At 42.4% G+C, this 23,981-nt stretch overlaps 1 protein-coding gene across 1 annotated transcript in view; it reads left to right on the top strand.

The window, feature by feature from the left end:
- Positions 1-2,076: 2,076 nt before the first annotated feature.
- The window catches only part of LOC141086244 (uncharacterized), a 66,917-nt gene continuing 45,012 nt past the window's right edge, over positions 2,077-23,981 (top strand). The window contains exons 1-6 of the mRNA XM_073572117.1: positions 2,077-2,108; positions 3,360-3,488; positions 16,961-17,179; positions 19,174-19,264; positions 19,365-19,441; positions 23,007-23,117. Coding sequence (XP_073428218.1) covers positions 3,363-3,488; positions 16,961-17,179; positions 19,174-19,264; positions 19,365-19,441; positions 23,007-23,117 — 624 coding nt within the window. The 5' untranslated portion in view covers positions 2,077-2,108; positions 3,360-3,362. The remainder of the gene's footprint in view (positions 2,109-3,359; positions 3,489-16,960; positions 17,180-19,173; positions 19,265-19,364; positions 19,442-23,006; positions 23,118-23,981) is intronic.

Raw genomic sequence — 23,981 nt, 5'->3', positions numbered from 1 at the left:
CCACTCAAGAAGGAGACGGGTTCTGTGTTCCAGAGATGGATGTGCTTTTGTACGACATGAGCATATCAACCCAAAGACAAAAGGAAAAGACCTTGCGAAGATTATGGCGGAAGCTGGGAAGATTGTGTCAATATCCATAGTGAAACGAATACTGTATCAACATGGGCTGAAAGGCCACTCTACCAGGAAGAATCCATTACTCCAAAAGAAACATAAAAAAAGCCAGATTAATGTTTGCAAATGCACACAGGAATAAAGACCTTAATTTTTGGAGACATGTCCTGTGGTCTGATGAATCTAAAAATTAACTTTTTGAGCATAATGATCATCATTATGTTTGGAGGAAAAAGGGAGAAGCTTGGAAGCCTAGGCACGCCATCCCAACTGTAAAACACGAGAATGGCAGCATCTTGTTGTGGGGTTGTTTTGCTGCAGGAGGGACTAGTGCTCTTCATAAAATAGATGGCATCATGAGAAGAGAAGATTATGTGGCAATACTGAAGCAACATCTCAAGACATCAGCCAGGAAGTTAAAGCTTGGGTGGAAATGGGTCTTCCAAATGGACAATGTCCAGAAGCATACTGCCAAAATATTAGCAAAGTGGCTTAAGGATACCAAAGTCAATGTTTTGGAGTGGCCATCACAAAGCCCTGATCTCAATCCTACTGAAAATTTATGGGCAAAGCTGAAAAGGCAGGTGTGAGGAAGGCGACCTACAAACCTGGATCAGTTACACCAGTTTTGTCAGGAGAAATGGGCCCAAATTCCAACCAAGTATTGTGAGAAGCTTGTGGAAGGATATCTCAAACGTTTGACCAAAGTCCTTCAGTTTAAGGGAAATGGTACCAAATACTAATGAAATGTATGTAAGCTTTTGACTTTGCAGTAAGTAATAAAAATGCCTTAAAACATTCTCTCTCTCATTATTCTGGCATTTGGCAAATATTAATAATTATGGTAATCCTAATTGACCTAAAACGGGAAAGGTTTATTCTGATGTCATGTCAGCTATTGAAAAACTTGCTTCTATCTTCATGGTATATTGCTTTCAAACATATGTTGGATTTCCATCTTGATGAAGTTTTATTATCCTTTTATTTCATATATCAACTTTTCTTGGGGCCATATTGTCTTTCTATTATCTAAGTCCAGCAGCTTTTCCCCCCACAATTCCAAAAAAAGCTGGGCTGAGTAAAATGTCAAGAAAAAAAATGTAATGGTTTGGAAAACTCTTCTAGTCATATTTTATTCACATGAGAACAAAGAACACAGATCAGAAGTTAAACATTTTCCTTTTAATTTGAACAAAAACAAAGCTATAATTTCTCTGGAAGATTTGTACAAGAGCTAAAGCAGCCATTGTTCTTTTTCTACTAAGTTCTTAGGGTGTGTGCACACGCTGCGGATTCTGCTGCGGTTCCGCAGCAGATTTGGCCGCTGCGGGTCAGCAGCAGTTTTTGCTGCGGTGTACAGTACCATTATTCCCTATGGGAATAAAAAACCGCAGTGTAGATGGTGTGGATTTTTCTGCGTGGTTTTTCTGCAGTTTTGAAACCGCAAAAAGAATTGACATGTCAATTCTTTCTGCGGAAACCGCAGCGGTTTGCCATCTCCTCCATTGTGGAGATGAAAAACCGCAGGGCAAAACTGCAGAGCAATCCGCAGGTAAAACTGCAGGTCTTTTGACCTGCAGATTTACCTGCGGATTTTACAAAATCCGCGCGGCCAAATCCGCACCCCATTCCGCAGCGTCTGCATGTAGCCTTACAATTGCACCCACATGAATTTGCAATCTGAATTTGCAACACATAAAGTTACATTAGACTTCTCCTGATACTATATCTGAAGCAACCCCTATAAACTGTTATTAATGTCTGGCACGACTTGTTCAGTAGTATCATGTATCTTGTTGGCACAATAGATTTTCATACATTTGCCCACAATGCTCGCATATTAAGACTGTTTTTGTCCACATTTGTGCTAATCCAGTGGAAGTCATAGATCAAAGTCTGAGGACATGACTGTTAAATATTGATAGGAAGCGTTTATACTTCATGGTCTCATTGTTCAGATTAGCCACATAACACCACACACAGGCGCTTCCTGAGTGAGTATCTGCCGGAAAATGACTTTATAACCTGTACAATATATCTCCACTGATAGAAGAACAGGCTATATGATTTATATGAGTCACAGCTTATATTTAGTTATTTTACTCGCTTATATAGCACTTTACAGACATCATCATCGCTGTCCTCATTGGGGCTCTCAGTAAAAATTCCCTATTACAATGTCTTTGTAGTGTGGGGTGAAACCCCTGCACACATAGTGGGTAGATACAAACTCCTTGCAGATATTGTCTTTGGTGGGATATGAACCCAGGACCCCAGCTCTGCAAGGCTGCAGTGCTAACCACTGAGCCATTGTGCTGTGCTCAATATTTACACAACTCAAATCCTTCTGCCAGAATTGAAACCATGATTATCAATAGTATGCCTATATTTTGCCCAACACACACGATAATGGTGTCCCCCTATGTGGTGCTTTCCATACTTCATGAATGCCCAGTCTTGTAGGTAAGTCCCAATTTAGTAAAAATGAACTTTAATGGCATTGCACTACAAATATTTATAGTGCCTTCTGATTAAGCCCATAGTAAAAGTAATAAAATTAGTACTCACCTAACCCATTCCCCATGATGAGCCTGCACTGTCAGCAGCACTGCACAGAGGGATACGATAACATCACTGAAGCACACCACCACTCAGGTATCAAGTGCCATACAGAGTGAATGGCGGGGACCGAGAGATGATAGATTCATTCTTCACCACAGAGTTCATCTGTATTCTTGGGACAGTTCAACATTGCTTTAAATAAATTAAATATTGGGGTAGAGTACTGTGCTACTCCAATACTAAAATCTCATATATATTCTGTGGTCACTAACGCCAATGTAACAGTGCTTAGAAGGCGTGTAAGCGCAAACTCAAAATTTCAATATGGAAGGTTATTGTAGACCTAATGTGTACAATGCAGAACAACCGGCACCACACAAAACCACCATACCTTTCTCCAGGTCGGGTACAAACTTTCCTTTATTAAAACTATGTTATGACATGGATGTGGGTCACTGTGTGGACGATGGTTGTTTCGCGTATAGCCTATGCGTCAACGGGTCCAGATACATGGATCCGCTGAAGCATAGGCTGTACACAAAACGACTGTGGTTCACAGGGTGACCCACATCCATGTCATAACATAGTTTTAATAAAGGAGAGTTTTTACCCAATACGGAGTGCCGCCCATTCATTTCTGCAGCTGGATATTGTAGACCTAATATATACAAACTGTTTTCTAGGAAATGGACAAAGTGGAACTAAGTGGCCCTCCATTTGGCCTGGAAAATGAGTTTAATACACTGCTCACACCTGATGCCATCCGTTTTCTGGCTCAGCTTACTTCTACATTCAATAATGATGTTGACAAGGTGAGCAATTTTCAGTGTTACTACCACATATAACATAGGATAAATATTACATATATGTCTCTTTATTTCAATATATAAAGTATTTATAGAAAAATATTAGAATAATGTACCTGTTACTGTACTTTATATTATTTTGTCTATGGTGAGATCATAGTACAGATTGCATAATACTCCTTTTAACACACATCTTGGCTGCTGCAGGTCCTCTTTTTTATTCGTGAATAGGGATGGGCGGACCAGTGGATGTTGATGTCCTTTGGGTTCAGCCGAACTTTATAAAAAAGTCTAGTTCGGATACCAGAACAGTACCCCGAACTTGATCCCAAACTTCAATCAAGTAAGTTGGAGCTCGAACATCAGGCGGTTCCCATGCTGTCACACAGATGAATCACCAGTTCTGACCGCAGGACTAAAAGCTTAAGGACGTAGAATCCCTATTCCCCACAGCACTGTTACATGCAGTGTTATCACATGCAATCTGGCTGAAGAAGGTCCTTTTGACCAAAACATCACTGTTTTTGGATTGCTTTGCTAATGAATCTGATATTGTTTTTCTGCAACTCGATGAGTGCCTGATTCTTTCCTCACTGAGTATGGTGTGTATCCTATCCCAGCACCGTATTTTTATACAGAGTGACGTATATCCTATCTATATGTCATGCAGAAGAAAGCATGTGAGAGCAAGCGGCTGTGACCAGCGGTGAAAAGGTTACTGCCAGTCAGGCATCATTCTGCACCTAGTCTCGCTGATGGCAGCGAGAGCAGGTGATGCTGATGAGAGTATTCACCAGCATGCGCCTGTGCATAGTAAGAAACATGTCAGTGAGATATACAGTGGGGAAAAAAGTATTTAGTCAGTCAGCAATAGTGCAAGTTCCACCACTTAAAAAGATGAGAGGCGTCTGTAATTTACATCATAGGTAGACCTCAACTATGGGAGACAAACTGAGAAAAAAAAAATCCAGAAAATCACATTGTCTGTTTTTTTTTCATTTTATTTGCATATTATGGTGGAAAATAAGTATTTGGTCAGAAACAAGCAATCAAGATTTCTGGCTCTCACAGACCTGTAACTTCTTCTTTAAGAGTCTCCTCTTTCCTCCACTCATTACCTGTAGTAATGGCACCTGTTTAAACTTGTTATCAGTATAAAAAGACACCTGTGCACACCCTCAAACAGTCTGACTCCAAACTCCACTATGGTGAAGACCAAAGAGCTGTCAAAGGACACCAGAAACAAAATTGTAGCCCTGCACCAGGCTGGGAAGACTGAATCTGCAATAGCCAACCAGCTTGGAGTGAAGAAATCAACTGTGGGAGCAATAATTAGAAAATGGAAGACATACAAGACCACTGATAATCTCCCTCGATCTGGTGCTCCACGCAAAATCCCACCCCGTGGGGTCAGAATGATCACAAGAACGGTGAGCAAAAATCCCAGAACCACGCGGGGGGACCTAGTGAATGAACTGCAGAGAGCTGGGACCAATGTAACAAGGCCTACCATAAGTAACACACTACGCCACCATGGACTCAGATCCTGCAGTGCCAGACGTGTCCCACTGCTTAAGCCTGTACATGTCCGGGCCCGTCTGAAGTTTGCTAGAGAGCATTTGGATGATCCAGAGGAGTTTTGGGAGAATGTCCTATGGTCTGATGAAACCAAACTGGAACTGTTTGGTAGAAACACAACTTGTCGTGTTTGGAGGAAAAAGAATACTGAGTTGCATCCATCAAACACCATACCTACTGTAAAGCATGGTGGTGGAAACATCATGCTTTGGGGCTGTTTCTCTGCAAAGGGGCCAGGACGACTGATCCGGGTACATGAAAGAATGAATGGGGCCATGTATCGTGAGATTTTGAGTGCAAACCTCCTTCCATCAGCAAGGGCATTGAAGATGAAACGTGGCTGGGTCTTTCAACATGACAATGATCCAAAGCACACCGCCAGGGCAACAGAGGAGTGGCTTCGTAAGAAGCATTTCAAGGTCCTGGAGTGGCCTAGCCAGTCTCCAGATCTCAACCCTATAGAAAACCTTTGGAGGGAGTTGAAAGTCCGTGTTGCCAAGCGAAAAGCCAAAAACATCACTGCTCTAGAGGAGATCTGCATGGAGGAATGGGCCAACATACCAACAACAGTGTGTGGCAACCTTGTGAAGACTTACAGAAAACGTTTGACCTCTGTCATTGCCAACAAAGGATATATCACAAAGTATTGAGATGAAATTTTGTTTCTGACCAAATACTTATTTTCCACCATAATATGCAAATAAAATGAAAAAAAAACAGACAATGTGATTTTCTGGATTTTTTTTTCTCAGTTTGTCTCCCATAGTTGAGGTCTACCTATGATGTAAATTACAGACTCCTCTCATCTTTTTAAGTGGTGGAACTTGCACTATTGCTGACTGACTAAATACTTTTTTTCCCCACTGTATAATTAGTGCAGTGCATGTGTAGCTTACTGTACATGAATTTAGCTAATAAAACAAGAAGTAAAAGAAAAAAATGGAGTGGGGTCCCAGTTATTTTTAATTCTCAACTGAGGGAAAGCAGACAGCTGGTGTTTTCTGTGAAGGGGTCAATAAACATGGAGCTTCCCAGCTTAATATCAGCTCACAGCTGTCTGCTCATACTTTACTGATTATTAAAAAAAACAATGATGTGGGGTTCCCTCTTCATTCTATTTTTCGTAACCAGGAAAGGCTAAGCAGACAGCTTCAGGCTGATATTAATAGGCTGGGAACGGGCCATGGATATTGCCCCCCTCCCAAACTAATAGTGCCATCTCTCATTTGCCCAAGAAATAGCACATCCATTAGATGCGCTAATTCTTGCACTTAGCCTTGGCTCTTCCCACTTGCTTTGGTGCATTGGTAAGCAGGGTAATGGTTTGGGGGTAGATATCAGCTGTGTAATGTCCCCTGTCATCAAGCCCAGGAGTTATTAATGGAGAGGCGTCTATAAGAAATTACTCACGCTGCAAGCAGTGCTGTTAGTAAGGCTATTGCAGTTCATCAGCTCTGTACTGCGAATGCGATAATCTTACAGACGTCAGTACTCTTTGCTGCAGCCGGATTCACACGTTACTGTCAGTGTCGTCCGGCAGCCGTGCTGAGCGGTCACATTACTGGTGGCAATGCTCAGCACTGCATATGGATGTAGCAGAGTCGGGGATTGTTGTGGGACATGGGTTGGATTTAGGGTGGACACCTTTGGATTATTTTTTTATTTTTTAAAGGTAATAAATGGGTAAAAGAGGGTCAGGGAGTGCTTTTTACAGTTAAATGACTTTTTTCTTTGTGTGTGTTTATTGCTTTTGACTGTGGAGTTAGTAATGGGGGTGTTTTATAGACGCTTCTCCATTCCTAACCCCTGAGCTTGATGTCAGAGTACACAGTTGACATCAACCCCCAAATATTATCTTACTTGCCAATGCAACAGGGCAAGCGGGGCGAGCCAGGAAAAGCTCCAGAATTGGCACACATAATGGATGTATCTTTTCTGGGGTGGGTGCGAGCTGCTATGTTTAGGCTGGGAAAGGGACAAATATTTATGGACCTTCCCAGCCAGAGAATACCAGCCCTCAATTGTCTGCTTTACCTTGGCTAATTATCAAAAACAGGGGGGTCCCCATGCCGATTTTAATTAGTTATTTAAATAATTTTAAAAAAAACAGCGTGGGGATCCCTATATTGTTCATAACTAGCCAAAATAAAGCAGACAACTGAGGGCTGCAGCCCACAGTTGTCTGTTTTACCTGTGCTTGTTATCAAGAATTGTTAGGAGTCAGGTTTCTGCGGTCGCTATGCAGGAATCCAGACCCTCACATTCTGCAGTCTCCTGCTCTTTATTCACTGCAGAAGAGATTGCAGAGGAGATTGCCTTGCAGCAAATCTCTCATGAGGCTAAGTCCTTCTGTCCTCTTACTGAGCATGCTCATGGGACGATCTCCCAGTCATGTGCTCATGTCCTGCTCCAAATCTCATTTGTCCATCTCAGAGATCTGGCTGGAGGCGTGCGGAAGGTCCCGGCTGCTATAAAAGGCGCGCATGGCTGTTCCGCCATGTGCTAGTATAGACATACTTGCTGCTGAGTGAATGTTTGATGGATGCATGATCTGGTGAATGACTCATTTGAAACTCCTTCCCTTTGATAATACGCTTGTGTGAGGGATTGAGTTACTACCAGTGCCGCGCGCTATTGCTCCATATTCAGCTGCTAGCATCCAACATTGCACCTTCGCCATAGCGGTGTCGTTGAGCGGCAGTATTCACGCCGCGCTGCAGTAGCAGCCCACTTGAGCGTTCGCAGCTGCGACGCTATATACTCGGACACACACGGTAGGTCTAGAAGGACTTAGTGCCGCCATCTTGGGCTATTCCTGTGACCGCTTACCTTGTGTGTTATTGCTCTGAGCTCTTGTGACCCTAACAGGCTCAGTACTTTATGTTTTTGCCATCTCTGTGACTAAACAGCGATTGCTTTGCGCACCAGGGTGAAGGCTAACCCCGTGCGCACCTCCGCCATATTGCTCTGCCACCGTCTAGCAGCGGTTATACCACCTACCGCACGGTGGACCCCGAGCGGCGAACGCACTTTATTTATATTTTTATTTAGTGCTTTCCGCCGTTCCTAAGAAGAATAGAGGGAACCTCATGTCGTTTTTTTTTTTTTTTAGAATTTTTTTTATTATATATATTGCGCCGTTCAACCACAGCCATGCCAATACTTGGCATGACTGTGATGGAGCCGGAAGTGCCCACACCAGAAAAGTTTGTTGATTGGCTGTGCTGCAGCCTTTCAATACGCTTTTGTTCAGGCTGCTGAACCCGAACAGTAACATGGCTTTCTGATTGAAGTCCTTGTTTTGGGTCCATGCACGGACACTCGGTGTCCGGTATAGACCCCAAATTTTACCGTTCGGCTTTGGCCATCCCTAATTGTGAGATGTTGACTATGTGAAGCTTTCTCTTCCTTTTAAAAACAAGGAACTGCAGCAGCTGAGATGTGCATTCTGTCCTCACTTCTAACCATTTTGTTGTCTTATCCTTCTGATGACGTTGGGTCCGGCAACCTACAGTGCTGTGCAAATTAATTAGGACAAAGCATTTTTTTAGGTAAAATCATAAGTTGGTTACCAGTCAGAGATTAAAACCAATTTTAACTGCTTTGAACAGGCACTCACACCTGTTCAACGCAGTTAAAACTGGTTCGAATCACTGACTGATAACCAACATACGATTTTACTTAAAAAAATGGTTTGTCCCAATTAACTTGCACAGCACTGTATAGAGATACTTTTGCGGCTGAACACTACTGATGATTACTGCATGCTTCCCTCTGTTCTCTTTTACTATTGATATTCCTATTGTTCTTGACTCCTGGATACTACATCTGGTACCTGTAGTGCTGCTTCTGTTTCTTAATCCTGGCTATTCTGGACTACACTCCTTCCGCAACCTCTGAATACTACTGCTGGTGTTCGTAGTGCTACTACTACTTTACTCCACAGCTTGATAATTCATTTTCTTGAGGGGTCACATGAGAGACCCTGACTGTTTTAACATACTGTATTTATTATATATTAATTGTATCATTTAATATGAGCTGCTACAGCTGATACATGTTACAATAGGGCTGATTGTAATATGTATCTTACCATTACCAGCTAATCAAAACTATATAAATTACTGCTTTTTCTAAAGTTTATAAATCATATGGTCCTGTAATTAAGACCATGTACCTTGATCAACAGCTCTCCTTCACACAGTAAGATGTCCACACAACCCCACCCCACACAGTGTTATGTTTCCACAGCCCCCCAAACAGTATGATGTCTTCACAGCCATCCCACACACAGTATCATGCCCCACACAGCTCCACAACATGGTATGATGGTTCTGCAGTGTCCTAGACCTCACAGCCCCCCACACACATTACAATTTTCCTCACAGCCCCCCCACACACACACAAAAATGGCTTCCAAAGCACCCCACAGACAATTCCATGGTGCTCACAACCTTCCACACACATTATGATGGGCCTCACAGCCTTTCCTACACATGCTATGATGGTCCTGAAAGTGCTCCACTCATGGTATAATAGTCCTCCCAGTCCCTCACACATGGGATGATGGTTTTCACAGGCCCCCTCTACATAGCGTCTCTATAAACAGTATGATCCTCCACAAGGCCCCTCTATAAAACTGATGATACCACACATAGCCCTCCTATATAGTGGCATCCCCCACACAGCCCCTCCTATATCCAGTATGATCTCCCAAACTGTACCGTATGAACCCACAAATACAGCCCCTATATAAAAATTATCTTTATTTATATAGCGCCAACATATTCCGCAGCGCTTTACAGTTTAACAGTTTCAAACACAACAGCCATAATTAGCAACGTTAACAATACAATAATTAAAGCAAAATAAAACAACCCTTCTTGAGAGAGCTTACAATCTACAATGAGGTGGGGGAGATACAAAGTACAGGTGTGTATTTACAATGATGGTCCAGCCATCTTGAGAGAGTGGGGGATAGATAGAGATAGTGAATGGGCTACATACACACTTACACATAAAATGACTTTGATTAGGGAACGTGATAGGCCGCTCTGAACAAATGTGTTTTGAGGGAGTGCCTAAAACTGTGCAAGTTGTGGGGTAGAGCATTCCACAGGATTGGCGCAGTGCGGGAGAAGTCTTGGAGTCGTGAGTGGTAGGTACGGATTAGTGCAGGAGTGCATCTATATACAGTATAAACCCCCTTTATAAAGTATGAGCCCACACTCACACACATTCACACGTATAAAAAAAACACTCACCTTGCTCTTGCGCTTCCGGTGCTCTGGTCTTTGCTGTGTGCACTGAGGTTCTGTACGGAAGATGTGATGTCATCACATCTGTTGTCTTAGTTCCGCACACTGAATGGTGTAAGAAGCCAGAATCTCCATCCTCCACCATTGTATTCCCCGCTATCTACATCCAGAGGATACAGATAGCAATGACATCAAGATGTGGGTGGGGGAGGCCCATGGGCCACTGTGTTCAGCTTTTCAGCTGTCTCAGTCCGCACTTTGTCCTGTCTGCTGAAGTCTCATTCCTAATACTATTGCATAAAATCTGCTCTCCTGGAACTGATCTTTAGCTCTATTCCTGGCTCCTATAGCACAGACACTATCAATCGGTGCTTATTATGGGAATCACAAGCTAGGAATCCATACTCTGCTGTTATTGATGGATTCTCAAGACCCTGCACCGTGGTGGAACTTGCATCAATCTAAGTCCACAATCTGATACATGATGGTACTATCTGGAAGGAGTGAAGTGAATGGAGATACATATTAGACAGGGTGGTCCTTCTCAGATGCTGAATAGCCCACAGAAATTGAGCACATGATCATGGTTTCTGTTAGATTCTTCGAAAGACAGGATTCAAATGGGAACACCGACATAGCCCTAACAGAAGCATTCATGTCAATAAAGCTGACGGAGACATTTTTACACTGTCTGTCCTCTGTACTGTCAGTATTCATCTTTTGCAGACATGCACATAACGTGGTCGACACATTTCTGTGCATATCTGAAAAGTACAAATGATGCCAGGATGGAGGCCAGTGTCTGTCAACAATACTGAAGTACCATAAATATCTCTTTTGGTTCCCATTGGAATCCTGTTTTTCATAGAATCTGACAGAAACCCAAATCTAGCCCTTCTATTGTAACGGATTCAAAGGATTGTAATGAATAAGAAAATGCTCACACAAGAATTGCGTAAAACTATATTGATTTACTTAATAAATGATAAGATTAAATAATAAACGGTATAAGCAATAAATACTGTACATGTGCATCAAAACAAGCATTCCATACATTACATTATTAAAGGTAGAAAGTCCATCCATCTGTGTCTCTGCAGGTCACATCTCCAATCTCTGTGTGTACTATATGTCCCCCCTCCCAAGAGTTTGATTGTCTTTTATATCCTAAAGCATCCAATGTATCTCAGTTAAAAAGTTTGATCTTCATTGGAGTGCCAGGGAGAAACCTCCTTAAACTGATCAGTTACTGACAACAAATAACTGGTCATTTACTAATCTACTATATAATCATCTAATTCTGTCTGTCTGTCTGTTTGTAATGGAAATCCCGCGTTGCTGATTGGTCGCGGCCGGCCGCGACCAATCAGCGACAGGCGCAGTCTGGCCACGAATTGGCGCAGAATTCGAACGATGCATGCCACCGCTACCGTCTGGAGATCTGCGGCGCTAGCCGCTGATCTCCCGATGGTTGCCGTGGGTCATCTCCTGCCGCACGGAGGTCAGCGGCGACGCAGCCGGGAGATGACCGACACAGCGCTCAATGTGAGGATGGTACCCAGCGTCCCGGCCCTGGATACCATAAACCTGTAAAAATTAGAATTAAAATAAAAAATAGTGATATACTCACCTTCTGACGGACCCCAGACTCTTTCCCTCCTCTCACCACGCGCCCGGCATCTAATGCTTTGCGCGAAAGACCACTGATGACGTCGCACTCTCTAAGCATTACTGTGACCGGAAGATGCCGGGAGCGTGGAGAGGAGATTGGGGACCGTCGGAAGATGAGAATAACCTTTTTTTTTAATTTATTTTTTACATTCTATCTTCTACTATTGATGTGGCATAGGCAGCATCAATAGTAAAAAGTTGATCACAATTGTCAAACACTATGCTTGACAAGTATGACCAACTGTTAATCACATTCCAAGCGATGCTTCAAATCGCTGGTAATGCGCTTGAATTCCGCATGTGAAAATCGCGTGAAAAACGCATGTTTTTCGTGGGAAAACGCATGCGAATTCGCATGCGTTTTTCTGGCAGCGGGAGTTGCGGAAATGCTGCGGAAATTTCTGCAGCATTTCTGCAACGTGGGTACTTAGCCTCAGTGTGACACGTAGCAGCGACCAGGCCCCCGCTGTGAGATCGCCGATCATGGTGGATCATCCTGGACCTTCTTTTGAACGTCGGTCTCTCGCTGGCCATATTGTAGAATACCCGATGCGTTAGAATCGGGCCACCATCTAGTAACATATAACTGGTCAGTTACTAACAACAAATGCATTTACTAATAACATATAAATGGCCAGTTTCTAACAACAAATGACCTTTACTAATAACAAATCACTGGTCAGTTACATTCCTAAATTAGGCGGGTCATCTGTTTGGAAATGTAAACTTCAATGACCTTCTGCGAACTCCATGGAATACATTGTATTGTTTAGTGTTCCCTTTATTTTTTTGAGCAGCATATATATGTATATGTCTAACTGTTTGATCAATAATTAGTATTATAATTAATTGGAGTGTTGAAACCATTAAAAATAACTCTTACTACAATCCACCCCTGGTTTCAACCACTTTAATTAATTAACCTGCCACTAAACTATACTAATACTATACTATTGTTCAACATCTTTATCAACGATTTAGATGAAGGAATTGAGGGTAAACTGATTAAATTTGCTGATGACACAAAGCTTAGAGGGATAGCTAACACTAGAGAAGAGAGAGAAGATTCAAAAAGATATAAATAAACTGGAGCAGTGGGCAGCAACTAACAGAATGGTTTTTTAACAGGGAAAAATGCAAAGTACTACATCTGGGCAACTAAAATGAAAAAAGCATATACAGAATGGGAGGAATAGGGCTAAGCAACAGCACATGTGAAAAAGACTTGGGTATACTAATAGATCACAGACTGAATATGAGTCAACAGTGTGATGCAGCAGCAAAAAAGGCAAATGCAATTCTAAGATGTATTAACAGAAGCATACAGTCTAGATCACGTGAAGTCATTATTGCCCTCTACTCCTGGGTCGCCCTCCCAGGGCTGTGGGGTACTCGGTACCGGGCCCAATGAGCCTCAATGGGAGATGTCACGGCAGCTGGGACCCGGCCCGTGGCCCTGGGCGCCATTGTAAAAGGAGTTGTTGCAGTGTGCTTATGGTGATGAAAGTTTATAAGTGATTCGTGACACCACATGTGGTGTTCGGCAATAGAGATGTAAGCCGACGCTGCAGACAGATCCTCTGGGACAAATGGTGTAGTGCAGCAATGATGTTATAGCCCTCCACAGGCAGGGCTGTAGTCCCAGGGCAGAGTAGGTGAAGTGACACGTAGATGGTGTAGTGTCGGGTGCAAGAGATGTAGCAGTGCTGGGCAGGTTGGCGCAGGAATAAGTGGAGGACACCAGGGCATGTAGTTCCAAAGCTTTACTCACAGTCTGTTGCAGATACAGGTGCCCACATCTGTGACGTGTCCTCCGGGTCAGGAGCTCAGCCAACTTCCAGGCAAGGTGAAGTACTCCTTTCCAACACTCCGCCAACATATGTGCCTTTTCTGAACATCTCCTCTTATAGCGCCTTTGAATTAAGTACTCCTAGTACTGAGTTACACTGGAGTTCCTCCTGTCAGATGTTCCTATGAACTCTACTTGTACGGCAGACAGCTGTAGCCTGCTTCGGGGACTCCTTGCTACTATGTCCCGGCTCACTATTATGTTGCTGTTGTGCCCCCAAGTCTTGTGTGGGAATAAAGCGGTCACTACGTCTATTCCTCTGGTGTCTGCTGCAGGACCATTAGTATCCATACAACCTCGGGGACCGGACCCCGGCCTTGCGCTGTGAACTTGGGAAGGGTTCTCTCTTCCAACCCTGATCCTTAGTTCCTCTATTCTCCTTACGTTCCGTGCTAATCCTTCTTTCTTCTGGAGAATCAAGCTTCCTTTTTTGTCTCTTTCCTGTGCCAGCAGACCCAGATCACTGTAGCCTGCTGCAGCACTTCCTTCTCCCATCCCTCTCCCGGGGATCTTCTCTGTCTCACACTCTGTCCTTCTACATCCTCACTCACTGACTGAATGAATGACTGAACCACTGACTTAACTCTTCCCGCTCTTTTATATATACTAAACTCCACCCACCTCTCAGCACGTTTCGTGTTCCAAGCAGGGAGCCACCAAGGGGTGCTATGCTACACTCCAAGCAGGGAACCGCCGAAGGTGCTTTGCTACACTACTTTGTGGTGTGGGGTGCAGGTGTTGGAGTGTGGTCAGATGTCTCCACCTTAACCTGGATAGTGGGGCACCACACCTCAGGAGAAGGTGCAGTACCTCTGTGGTGACTGAACCCTCAGGGGCGCCACACTCCTCTTTGGTCAGACCTCATCTGGAATACTGTGTCCAGTTTTGGGCACCACATATTAAAAAAGACATCAACAAACTGGAGCAAGTTCAGAAAAGAGCGACCAGAATGGTGACCGGTCTGCAAACCCTGTCTTATGAGGAAAGGTTGCAGGATTTGGGAATGTTTAGCCTGCAAAAGAGAAGACTGAGAGGAGACTTAATAACTGTCTACAAATATCTCAAGGGCTGTCACATTGCAGAAGGATCATCTTTATTCTCATTTGCACAAGGAAAGACTAGAAGCAATGGGATGAAACTGAATGGGAGGAGACACAGATTAGATATTAGAAAAAAACTTTTTGACAGTGTGATCAATGAGTGGAACAGGCTGCCACGAGAGGTGGTGAGTTCTCCTTCAACAGAAGTCTTCAAACAGAGGCTGGACAGATATCTGTCTGGGATGATTTAGCGAATCCTGCTTTGAGCAGGGGGTTGGACCAGATGGCCCAGGAGGTCCCTCCCAACTCTTCGATTCTATGATTCTAATTCTTTCTAAACCTTTAGCATTTATTGAATTGCTCCCTATATATATTTATTTATTTGCTACCAATAGAAAACCACTTTGGTAAAAAAAAACAACAACCTGGGCTTAAAAGGAAAAAAAAGCAAAACAAACATTGGACCAAAAGGGAAAAAACAAACAAAAAAAAAAAACATTGGACCAACAGGTACTGAAAAATCAAATGTCTTTGTAGAAGTCTTCTTTCTTCAGTTCTTCTTAGACCACAAATCTAAATGGGTCTCTGGTGCAGGGAAGCAAGGGGATTATTATGCCTCAACACCAAAGCCTAAATGCCAAGGTGACTTCACTACTTTCCCTGGATAGCAAAAGAACAGACTCTAAAGAGTAATCTGTCCCTGCCCTTTATGACATTAACCCCTCATTTCTCCAAAGCAATGGGTGAGGGGAGTACAGGTGTCCATGGCTGAACATAGAGTCCCTTCATTTTCTATTGCTGCCGCTGTTCAGGGCCTCACGTTATACGTAATTTGGTTTTAGGCAAAAGCTTCTAGGATTAGTTGTCCCCTCGCTTGTCATCAGCTGACAGTTATGAGGATTCACCCTGGTGAGAGTTTAGCAGCATCTGGGCTCGGTCTCGGTGCTCAATTGGACATTTTGCAGATACAGCCTGCACTGTAGGGAAATGAAATTCAAAATCACACTTGAGAAAGTTCCAAAGTCTTGGCAGAGCTAACGCAGTCCAAAGCAACAGTCCAAGATAGATTAACTTGTCCAAGATAACTCAGTCCATAATACATTCACAGTCCTGGTGGCTTGTTTCTCCACCCCTTCACCCCTTATACAGATCTGGCAAAAGTTAAGAGACCACTTTAAAGTGTTCAGTTTGTCTAATTTTTCTCTTTCTAGGTATATTTTTGAGGAAAATGTAAATTGTTGTTGTTTTCTATAAACTTCTGACATGTCTCTGAATTCCCAAGCAATACATTTTGTATTTTTTTCTGACAAAGAAAAATGGTCAAAATTAAAAAAAAAACAAAAAAAACAACAGTGCTTTCAGACCTCAAATAATGCAAAGAAAACAAGTTCATAATCATTTAGAAACAACAATACTAATGTTTTAACTCAGGAAGAGTTCTCAAATCAATATTTTGTGGAATAACCATGATTTTTAATCACAGCTGTCATGCGTCTTGGCATGGTTTCGACCAGTCTTTCACACTGCTTTTGGGTGACCTTATGCCACTCCTGGTACAAAAATGTAAGCAGTTCTTTATTTGATGGCTTGTGACTATCCATCTTCCTTTTGATTACATTCCAGAGATTTTCAATGGGGTTCAAGTCTGGAGAATGATGTGGTGGACTCTTAATTTTTGCCAGAGCTGTATGTATGGACTTATACACAGTTATCAAACACATCAAATTCATGTAAATCATATTTGCATAATAATGCTTATCATAATTACCAGTACAATCATGTTAATTGAGATCAAGCCAATATTCTATTAACCCAGTTCTAGTAAATTATTTTATTTACATCATAACAAACACATTACATCAGCACTCACTGTCCCTGGCTTCACCTAATGCATTCATTCATTAAGCAGGAAATGTTCTCATTTACATATAAACAAACACACACTTTGGGTAACCACACATTTGTATTGCAGGCTAATACTCTACTCAGGTGTAGGTGCAAAGCTATGAGTAATAACCTAGTCTTAGTCCTCTTATCACTCAAAGAATTCTGTAGAATGTAATGTTTTTCATATATTTATAGATTTTGTGGAATCGAACATCACGAAAAGTTGAGCTTGACTTAAATAATAGTTATCCTGACTTTTCACTGGACACTGTGCATATTAGAAATGACACAACCTGGAGAGTAGCAGCTGTTCCCCGCAGACTTCAGAACAGACACGTGGATATTGGAGATACTGCACCCTGCCAAACAGAGCGATTCCATAGAGCATTGATGTCCACAGCTCAAGGAATACAGGTATACAATGGGCTAAAGGACCTGGTGTTACTTTATATATAAAGGGCTGGGTCTTGGAGGTTGGAACCTTTAACTCCTGAAACTCTTGGTGAATCAGCTTTGCTGTAGCGTACAGGTATAAAGTAAACATTTTATCAATATGAGATACCAGCCAGATAATAACACAAGTTTTTTGATAGAGTCAATTGCTAGCTTACATGTGCAATAATTTAATGGTCCCTTTAGGTAACCAGATAATCAGCGAATGACAATCGGATGTCAATTACCTGACGAACGAGCACAATGCTCATTCATCAGGCAAGTGGATTGTTTATGCAGTAATGAAAATCATCAATATTTATAACCCATCATCCCAAATAAATCAAGAATATGTTACCTATAGCATGATACCATAGGGGGGCAGAATTATCATATTAAAGGGGTATTTCCAGAATAGTATTATTTTTCACAAATAGGTGCAACTCCAAGCGCTATTTATTCAGGCCATTAAACAAATGTAATAGACAATATTGAAGTCATACGACGCTTGATTCCAGGCCTCTTTACACTGGCTGAGGAACAATGATGAGAACAGAGCAATCATCAATAGATCAATCTGTCCACATACAGTATCATGTTATCAGCAGCACATCTACAGTTTACACCGGACGATGTGCTGCTGTGAACAATGATTTTTGTTCCAGCAAAAGCAATCCAATCACTCAATGAATAGGCAACATTTTGCTTGTTTAGTATAATACATCCCATAGTCCTCCACATAGTATAATATACCCCACAGTCCTCTATATTGTATAATACACACCCCGTAATCCTCCATATAGTTTAATGTGTACCATAACACTCCATATAGTATAATTTCCCCCGTAACACTCCATATAGTATAATACACTCCCCATTGGCCTCCATTTAGTACAATACACTTCCCATAGTCCTCCATATAGTATAATACACTCTCCATAGCCATTCATATAATATAATACACTCTTCATAGCCCTTTATATAATATAATACACTCTTCATAGCCCTCCATATAGTATAATACATTCCCCAGACCCTCCATATAGTATAATACACTCCCCATAGCCCTCCATGTAGTATATACACTCCCCATAGTCCTCCATATAGTATAAAATACTCCCCATAGTCCTCCATATAGTGTAATACACTCCCTATAGTTCTCCATTTTGTATAATGCACACCCCATAGTCCTCCATATAATATAATGCACCCCCATAGTCCTACATGCAGTATAATGCACTCCCTATAGTCCTCCATATGGTATAATGCACCACCATAATCCTCCATATAGTACAATGCATTCCCCATAGTATAATGCATACCATAGTCCCAGTATAATGCATTCACCATAGTCCTCGATACAGTATAATGTAGCCCCCATATAGCATAATGCACCTCATAGTCCTCGATAGAGTATCACTATGCCCCCCATAGAGTATAATGCAGCCCACTCATAGATTATCATGAAGTCCCCCATAGAGTATAATGCAAATGCCTAGTCTGCCTGCCCCTATAAACAGGCCAATAAACAAGCACCAATTAGGCCAGATTCATTTTTTTTGATATATGCATTGTCATAGTCTGGTTTTCATCACTGTGCTCGTTCAGATTTTCATCCATTTTTGATCCGTATGTCACTAGTTTACCTCATTTGAGAAAAAAATTGTTAGTTTTCCCCCAACTTCTCTTACCATTGGTTGGTGAAAAACAGGCAGCATACCGGATCCAGCATGGACATATGCTGTCTGTTTTCATCACAGAGCCATTCACTCAAAAAAACAATACTTACGAAAAAAATCTGGCATGTGAATGGGGCTTTAGTCTTTATACGGTATGATCTATGTAACTACTAAATACATTATATTTATTGACCACAAACACCATAGATTATGCAATGTGATTCCAACATCACTGACAATAGGATTCTGCTGTTATAAATTGCGCTCATTACAGTTGTAACTCATTTTTAACCACAGGTGGATTTTGATGATGGAAACTGTCCAACATTTTACAATCAGATCAAAGGGATTTTTAATATCTACCAAGTTGTCCATGACAAGATACCAGGTAATAAAGATGAAATGCACACTAAGTTGCTGCAGTAAAATGAATCAGAATAATTGTGCAGTTTTATTTATATATACCATGTTTTACTTCTAATTTGCAGGTTTACCTCCAATCTCTGAGGCCCCTGTGTTAATGCTTAGACCAAGGGCTTGGAATATGGTGGAGCACAATATGCTGGTAATATAACAATCTTGCTCCTGAATCTAGCCCCTGATATGTTCTGGAGTAGGCATTACCTTCTGTGTGGTGTTGCTAACTGTAATTCATAATCACTGTGAATGCAAGTAAATATATATATGTCATTACCTGCAATGCATCATAATAAAGTAGCAGGTTTTATAAGGGTTTGGCTTTTAATATACCATGTTATTTAAAAAAAAGAGCCAAACTAAATATACAAAGTGTAAAATCTTACTATAATATTGACAGGATGTAAGGTAGAAACATTATAGCAATAATGCACACATATTTTTCAACTGCGACACAACATCATGTACTATTTTTGTTAAGTGCCCTCTGTACAATATCATATGGAGCTGACCTGTTGTGTGTCTCCTGCACAGTACAATGTATAGCTGACCAGTTGTGTGGCTCCTGCACAGTAAAGTGTATAGCTGACCTATTGTGTGGCTCCTGCACAGTAAAGTGTATAGCTGAGGCTAGTTTCACACTAGCGTTTTGGAGCGCAGCGACGGCCTGCGCACGGCCGCCGCTAAGCCCCGCCCCCTGCCGTGCCCCCGCCGGTAGCTCCGCCCACCGGCGCATGACGCTGCATGCGCCCTGCGTCCCCTATCTTTATCTCAGGGGGCGCAGGCCGTGCGCAGTATGCGTTTGACGGCGCATGCGCCTTTTTGACGGTGCGCCGACGCAACCAAAATGCAGCAGGTTGCGTTTGGCGCAGGTCGGCGCACCGTCAAAAGGACGCATGCGCCACCAAACGCATACTGCGCACGGCCTGCGCCCCCTGTGATAAAGATAGGGGACGCAGGGCGCATGCAGCGTCATGCGCCGGTGGGCGGAGCTACCGGCGGGGCGCGGCGGGGGGCGGGGCTTAGCAGCGGCCATGCGCAGGCCGTCGCTGCGCTCCAAAACGCTAGTGTGAAACTAGCCTGACCTGTTGTGTGGCCCCTGCACCGTACAATGCATAGATGCGCTGTTGTTTGGCTCCCGCACAGTACATTGTATAGCTGACCTGTTGTAGGTCTCACTCTGTATGAAACTGTATTTACTCAAAGCCAAACAAATAAATTGATTGCACAAGGAGTGTATAGAAAAATAACAAATTTTATTCACAAGGAAATACATAAAATCATGTCAATGTGCATATATAAATGCCTCAAAAAACAAACTAGAGAAAAAATTCAGCAAGATTGGACACAAAAAACTACAATATATAAAATAAACGCTACATGGTACATCCAGCGATAGCTGCAATATAGTATAGATTAGCCAATGATCCAAAAAGTACAATCATCATATGGAATACTATAAAGACAAAAATTACCACTATTTGTACGCTGGCAGCAATGCCTAAAATACATAGAGTGCTTTTCCCAACCACTTGCTAAGCCATCGATATTAGAGAAGCCATGAAAAAAGTGCATATGAACGTAGTAATACCTGTAGTGTGACCAAGCTGCTGCTGCTGCTGCACTTTTTTCATGGCTTCTCTAATATCGATGGCTTAGCAAGTGGTTGGGAAAAGCACTCTATGTATTTTAGGCATTGCTGCCAGCGTACAAATAGTGGTAATTTTTGTCTTTATAGTATTCCATATGATGATTGTACTTTTTGGATCATTGGCTAATCTATACTATATTGCAGCTATCGCAATTGCAGCTATAGCTATCAGCTATCGCTGATGTAGCGTTTATTTCATTTATTGTAGTTTTTTGTGTCCAATCTTGCTGAATTTTTTCTCTAGTTTGTTTTTTGAGGCATTTATATATGCACATTGACATGATTTTATGTATTTCTTTGTGAATAAAATTTATGTTATTTTTCTATACACTCCTTGTGCCATCAATTTATTTGTTTGGCTTTGAGTATAAACTGCACAGTACACTGTATAGATGATCTGTTATTTGGCTTCTGCACAGTACAGTGTATAGCTTATCTGCTGTTTGGCTCCCCCACAGTACAGCGTATAGCTGATCTGTTGTTTAGCTCCCGCACAGTATAATATATAGATGACCTGTTATGTGGTTCCTGCACTACATTTTGTATTTATTTTCAGAAAATGAGAAATGGCCAAAATAACAAACAATGCAGGGCTCGCAGGCCTCAAATACCGCTAAGAAAACAAGTTCATAATAATTTAGAAACAACAATACTAATGTTTTAACTCAGGAAGAGTTCAGAAAACAATATTTTGTGGAATAACCATGATTTTTAATCACAGCTTTCATGCGTCTTGCCATGCTTGCTATCAGTCTTTCAAACTGCTTTTGGGTAACGTTATGCCACTCCTGGTGCAAAACTTTAAGCAGTTCTTCTTTATTTGATGGCTTGTGACTATCCATCATCTTCTTGATTACATTCCAGAGGATTTCAATGGGGTTCAGGTCTGGAGATTGGGCTGGCTATGACAGCGATTTGATGTGGTGGTCCTTCATCCACACATTGACTGACCTAGTTGTGTGGAATGGCGCATTGTCCCACTGGAAAAACCAGTCCTCAGAGTTGGGGAACATTGCCTGAGCAGAAGGAATTAACTGTTTTTCCAGGATAACCTTGTATGCGGCTTGATTCATACGTCCTTCGCAAAGATTAACCTGCCCAATTCCAGCCTTGCTGAAGCATCCCCAGATCATCACCAATCCGCCACCAAATTTCACAGTGGGTGCAAGACACTGTGGCTTGTATGCCTCTCCATGTCTCTATCTAACCATTAGACTACCAGGTGTTGGGCAAAGCTGAAAATTAGACTCATCAGAGAAGATTACCTTACTTCATCCTTCTATGGTCCAATCCTTATGGTCTTTGGAAAACTTCAGCCTGACTCTCCTTTGCTTCTCATTTATTAAAGACTTTTTTTCTAGCTTTACATGACTTGAGCCCTGCCTCTAGGAGCCTGTTACGAACTGTTCTTGCTGTGCACTTCACCCCCCAGCTGCCATTTGCCATTCCTTTTGTAGGTCACTTGATGTCATCCTGCAGTTGCTTAGTGACATTTGAATAAGATGATGGTCATCCCTGTCAGTGGGGAGTCGTTTTCGCCCAATGCAGGTCTGTAGCTTTGTTGTTCCCAATGTCTGCTGCTTGACCTTGTTGTAATGGACTGCTGTCTTAGAAATTTTAAGGATGGAGGCAACATGATGCTCACTGTGTCCCTCTGCTAGTAAAGCCAGAATTGAGCCCTTCTTTTCCTCACTCAAGACTTTTCTTTTCCACTCCTTTGGCATGGTTAAAAGTTATTTTTCATTCCTTTTACTTTTGGGATATTACTAGCACTTTTTTGCCATTCAGCTTGTCCTATTGTAAGAGGATTGTGAACACCACAGCAGGGTTTTTTTTATTCGTTAAATAAGATTTGGTTCAGGTGATCACCTAATCAGAAGCACTTTAAGTAGAATGAGGTGTACTCTGGTTGAAATTCACCTGACACTGGAATGCAATGGCTGTCAGACATGTAGAGAAGCTGATTTTTATAAAACTGTGCAGTGGTCTCTTAATTTTTGCCAGAGCTGTATGTTGTTATGTAGCCCTAACCTAAGACTTTAATACAGTTTTCTCATCACAGATAAATGGCAGAGAGATCCCAGGTCCCCTCTTTGATTATAGTCTATTAATGTACCATGCAGGAAGAAGACTGTATGACAGTGAATGTGGGCCCTTTTTCTATTTATCAAAGGTAGGCTATATTTTTTCTCTTCCTTTCAAAATACTTAAAGGGATTTGCCCAGACTTAAAGGGAACCTATCAGCTGTTTTGGCCGCTATAAGATGTGGCCACTGCCTTTCAGGGCTTATCTACAGCATTCTATAATGCTAATGCTGTAGATAAGCCCCCGATCCGACCTGAAAGAGAAGAAAAATAACTTTTATTATAGTCACCTGGGGGGGGGGGGCAGTCCGGTCCGGTCTGATGGGTGTCGCAGGTCCTGGTTCAGCGCCTCCCATCTTCTTGCGACGCTGCCCCCCCCTGCTTGCTTCATCACTTCCCGGCATCGCGCTCCTGCACAGGCGTACATCTCTGCCCTGTTGATGAGAGAGCAAAGTACTGCAGTGCACAGGTGACTGGAAAGGTCGGAGAGGCCCAGCGCCTCTGCACTGCAGTACTTTGCTCTGCCCTCAAAAGGGCAGAGAAGTACCCCTGCGCAGGAGCGCGATGCCGGGGAGCAATGAAGCAAGCAGCAGGGCAGCGTGGCAAGAAGATGGGAGGCACCTGACCCAGACCTGCGACACCCATTGGACCGGACCGCCCCCCCGGGTAAGTATAATAAAAGTTATTTTTCTTATCTTTCAAGTCAGACTGGGGGCTTATCTACTGCATTATAGAATGCTGCAGATAAGCCCTGAAAGGCAGCGGCCGTATCTTATAGCGGACAAAACAGGTGACAGGTTCCCTTCAAAAAAAGCCACAGATGATTTATCAGGAGAGGTCCCACTCTCAGGATCATTCAGATCAGAAAAATAAAGGGGAGAGCATAGTCATGTAAATCCTTCACTCTAAACAGGCATAGCATAGACACAGACAAAGGAAGCAATTGTAGAAA

This window comes from Dendrobates tinctorius, unplaced genomic scaffold (assembly GCF_039654945.1).
Source record: "Dendrobates tinctorius isolate UK_male_01 unplaced genomic scaffold, ASM3965494v1 ptg000030l, whole genome shotgun sequence".
Lineage (NCBI taxonomy): Eukaryota > Metazoa > Chordata > Amphibia > Anura > Dendrobatidae > Dendrobates > Dendrobates tinctorius.
Note: the sequence above shows the minus strand (reverse complement) of the source record. Positions and strands in the feature narration are given on the sequence as shown.